This window comes from Malania oleifera, chromosome 9, assembly GCF_029873635.1.
Source record: "Malania oleifera isolate guangnan ecotype guangnan chromosome 9, ASM2987363v1, whole genome shotgun sequence".
Taxonomy (NCBI): domain Eukaryota; kingdom Viridiplantae; phylum Streptophyta; class Magnoliopsida; order Santalales; family Ximeniaceae; genus Malania; species Malania oleifera.
The window spans coordinates 12,825,707-12,830,119 of NC_080425.1; the positions used below are offsets into that span (position 1 = coordinate 12,825,707).

Sequence of the window (4,413 nt, forward strand, 5' to 3'; positions counted from 1 at the left end):
CAAATTAAACTTTGCTTATATTCTGAGCGAGGTATGCTCATCTTGGATTTAAGGCTGAGGTTTACTCGGCTTGAACTATAGGCCAAGGCCTACTTTGCTCGACTTTGTTTGCTTGGTCTAATACACTTGTCACAATCTGCTTGACCTCATTTGCTCAAGTTAGACAGAGATCGAGTTCTACTCTGCTTGGATGATTATAAAGGTCAAGCCCAACTTAGAGAAAAGGCTAGGGGTTGTTTAGATTAGGGAAACAACTTGGGTTTAATTAATATGGCTTGGAAGAGAAGGCATGTGATTTCCTTGTAAAATACTCCTAAACTAGAAAGTGACTTCCGTGGCTTAGGAGTGACGAACATTTGATGGGGGTAAAAATAACATGTATGCAAAGACTTGGTCAAGAAGGTGAAAGGTTACCCCTCTTGGAAGCATAATATAAGTAAAAATATTTACTAATACAATTAATTTTAAATAACAATAAAAATACTTATCAGAAGGATAATATTTTTCACTACATACACACGACTTCCGAAATTACTTAAAAAACATTTAATTTTTTAATCAATTGCACTAAATCTTGATAATTTAGTCCATAAGGACTCATAAAAATATTTATTTGTATGATTAAGAAATCTGAGCAAAATTATTGAAGTGCAATTTGAATTCGGCTTGAGGTTGTACAGGATTAATAAATTTGAGCATGACTCCCTGGCATTCTCGGACCTTGCTCCGAATAATTTGCTGGCTTGTTTATATTTTTCAAAGCTCCGCAGGACCACACATCACGCAAAAAGCACGCATCGATCGGTGATGGGATCATTGTCTCATTAAACGGCAGTTAATGGGAAGAGAAAGACGCCACTCTGGCACTGGGCAGGCACGAGGGAACAGGCTGATAGCACCAGATTCCAGATCATTATTAATTATTATTTACCATTATTAAGAAAAAAGTACTTTTCCAGCTGGTACCCAACCGCTCCTCCCGATGTGCACTCACGGCGTCCACTGACCAGCCACCAGCCACCAGCTGGAATCCAACGCTCCCCCTTCCCTGCCTCCCAGTCCCTGCGCATCCTCTCCTGTTCTCTGCTATTCTGAGCTCCCACCCCCCTCCCCCACCAAGCGCACGTTAGCTTACTGCACTCTGACGCCCCTAAAAAAAATATAGAATATAAAAAAAAAACATTAAGGATAATAAAATAAAAAAGTTGCGGCCCTTTCTCTTATTCTCTGTTGGTCTCTGAAGACTCGTAATTTTTTTTTTACACATGTAATTTTTTTTTTTTTACATGAAAACAACAAATCCGCATGCAAATTGCAAAGCAATCGCCCACGCACGTGCGGTTCCTCGCGGAGTCTGCGTGCCAGCGCGGAGGAGGAATGGAAAGAATAGCATAGAGGAACAGAGAAGCCTAGAATGCGGCCTAGAAATCGCCGAGTTTTCTGTGCAGGCGAAATATTGGAGGCTCTCCGCCGATTTGTTGCAGCTTCCTGAGGCTTCGAATCGCTACTACATCGCCTTTGTCCAACTCTACGAATCGTCCGAACTCGCCTATCCGCGTCTCCGTTGAATCTGCGCACAAAAATTAGGCAAATAAATCAACACAAAACATATATCATGGACATTGCAAGAAAGACGCCGAAAATTAGCACTCTCAACCCGCATTATACCTAAATCCATCGCCGATCGCTTGAATCCATTGAAATTAGCCAAATCTGCATCATAAAACACATAGAGACGGTGAGAGTGATGGCGGCGAGTGAGGGAAGATGGACAGTAAAAAGTAAAAAACGACAGCGAGCATCGTGCATCGACTGTGGCGCGTTGGTACCTGATCGGGAGGGATCGTGCGAGCAAAGGTAGAGGACGAAGAAGCAGATAAAAGTGAGGAGAGGGATGAGGTGGACAAGCTTGTGAGGAGGAGATGGAGGCGAGCGGAGATGCTTCTGAGGCTTGCGCTCTTCCTCGTCGGGGAGAGACGAGGTCCCTTCGAATCTCTTCAGATCTTCGACTGCGAGAGCTTCATCCTTCGATCCAAGTCCCACTGCGCCATGGCCGTGGTGGTGCTTCGAACCTGGCGAACCTAGAGACTGTCTTTGCATGGTCTGTGAAGATGAAGTCGCGGATACCACAGATCGAGAGAGAGAGAGAGAGAGAGAGCAGTGCGAGTCTGTGAGGTTGAGCTGTTGAGAGCTTTAATAGCAAATGGATTTTGTTTTTGTTTTTATTTTTCCATGCCAAATTTCCATATATGCCCTTCTGCCAAGCCGACAAAATACGGGAAATAAAGTAAATGTTTCGTTTTGATTAGTTTTTTCCCAAAAAAAAATACAAGAAAATATCTCTTCACGTGCAATTTAAAAATCATAAAATATCATATTAATTTATTAACGCTTGCAATATATCTCTAAATATAAATGCATATTTTTATAAATGGACGTATATATTAATTGAAAAAATTTATATTTCACACGATAACTTTATTTTAAAAATATGTAAAAATAAAATTTTTAAGAAATTATCCGGCGAAAATATTTTAATATTTGACGAAAAAAAAAAACAAAATTCTCGTAAGGTTTATACATTTTTCGAATCTTTATTTTGCAATAAATTTTTTAAACGGCTATTTGGCGTTGAGATAGCTAAAGAGTGGGGCCCGCGCGCAGGCACGGTCCTTTCGTTAAAGTCAGTGCGGTGGGCACGGCAGCCATTGATGGTATCCGATGCTATATATATATATAAACAAAATAATGCAAAAAACATTTAATAAAAATATTATTTTTACCCTAAAAATAAGTTCAAACAGCTATAAATTTGCAAATGAGGAAATTCAGAGACTTAGAATTAAACCATATCCATAAATTTATTTCAACTAATTAACATTTGGGCAAAATATTTTATTTTATTTTTTTTTTCAGGATGATTAAAAGTTTATATTTGATCTGTTCACACGTAGATCTATTTTTTGTTTCGTGTTTCTTCTCATTCTTGCCAAAAGTTAAGGTCCAAAAACTTTAATATTCACAACTTAAAATTCAATTATTAAGATATTTTTTAAGAGGTAAAATAATTCATTCATAAGAAGTAATGAAGTTTCATACGTTTGAACTATAAAGGTTACGTGATCTTAAAAGTCTTCACAACAATAATTAGAATATTGTCAAACTTGTTTGGCTCATTCTAAAAATGAGTTATTAGGAAGAATCGTAAAACAATTGTAAGGTACCTATAATTTTTAATATAATTAATATAGATGCGTGATTTCGGAACATGTAAATATTTAAATAATTTAAATGTAAAATTTAGTAACACCTTTGAGTTTTCTAAATAAGACACTATCTCAAAATCGTTGTGAGTGTTCAACCGACCAATGCCAACACCAGTCGACTGAACCTCTCGGGTTGGATTAATTTCCAGCGCTAAAACATCATTAACTCTTTAATTTAATATTTCTTAAATGGCGAGTGTGTCCCTCAACGTTCAGTTTTTCTAGAATTCTATAAATACCCCTCATATAAGCTAAATTAGTAACTTTGATTAACTTTAAAATTCTCTCAAATATTTTTTAATCAAAGTTCCTTTAAACAACTTTTTATTGCAAAATATTTATACAATAGTGTGTGGGGTTGCCCAATGGGGTGATCTTATGAATTAACTATGGAAATGACGAGTTCGGCCCTTTGGATATTATCCCCTCTTTACTTAAATATTAAAGTTATGTTTATTTTGTGAAATGTCTATTCTTAGGAATAAATTAGTTTTAATAGTTTGGTTACAATTATGTTAGCCTTAGTGTATTCCCAAAAGAGGGGTGAATTGAGTATTTAAAAATTTATCTTCTATGTCAGATTAACCAGTAGCAGTATTATACAAACTTAGGATCTTTCTATATGATCATAAACCTAATTAACACAAGTGCAACATATAATGAATTAAACGTAAAACATACATGTGCTAAAAATGAAAGTACATAAAATAAATTGCGGAAATATGAAACACACGCACGATATGTTATCGGGGTTCGGCCAATACTGCCTACGTCCCCGCCTCTAACTCGCAAGCCCAAAGATTCCACTAATTCTCACTTAACGGGTGGAGCGACACCGGTTACAATCAAGTCAATTCATGGGACTGATCTCAACTAACATGCCTTATTAGGATGACACACTTAACTTTCTTAATCGGGTCTAAGCCAGTCCGGGACTATTCAATCGGGCTTGTCTCCCTCTTCAAGCCCACACCTGGAATACAAATAACATAAAAATATGCGTACAAACAGACGCTTCTTACACAAACTGATATGTACCGATTCAATACAATATAATCAATGCACCTCAATAATGTAAGAATTATAAGTTCAGTGCTCTACGTGTGCAATCAACACTCAAAATAATGACTTTATCCAATCAAGCACA

General features: G+C 37.0%; 1 protein-coding gene across 2 annotated transcripts; it reads right to left on the reverse strand.

Annotated features, from left to right (window-relative positions):
• Positions 1–433: 433 nt before the first annotated feature.
• On the reverse strand, positions 434–2,183 carry LOC131164881 (uncharacterized). Of its 2 annotated transcripts, XR_009139364.1 has the most exons (4): positions 1,830–2,177; positions 1,669–1,713; positions 1,336–1,570; positions 434–1,150 (listed from the first exon to the last, which is right to left on the reverse strand). XR_009139364.1 is itself a non-coding variant. In XM_058122406.1 (3 exons), exons 1-3 carry the CDS (start codon positions 2,098–2,100, stop codon positions 1,422–1,424), a joined length of 465 nt encoding a protein of 154 aa, XP_057978389.1. In that variant the 5' UTR covers positions 2,101–2,183; the 3' UTR covers positions 1,190–1,421. The 2 variants fall into 2 exon arrangements, 1 of the variants encoding a protein (XP_057978389.1); XM_058122406.1 differs by lacking the exon at positions 434–1,150 and having other exon boundaries at positions 1,190–1,570; positions 1,830–2,183.
• Positions 2,184–4,413: the final 2,230 nt, after the last annotated feature.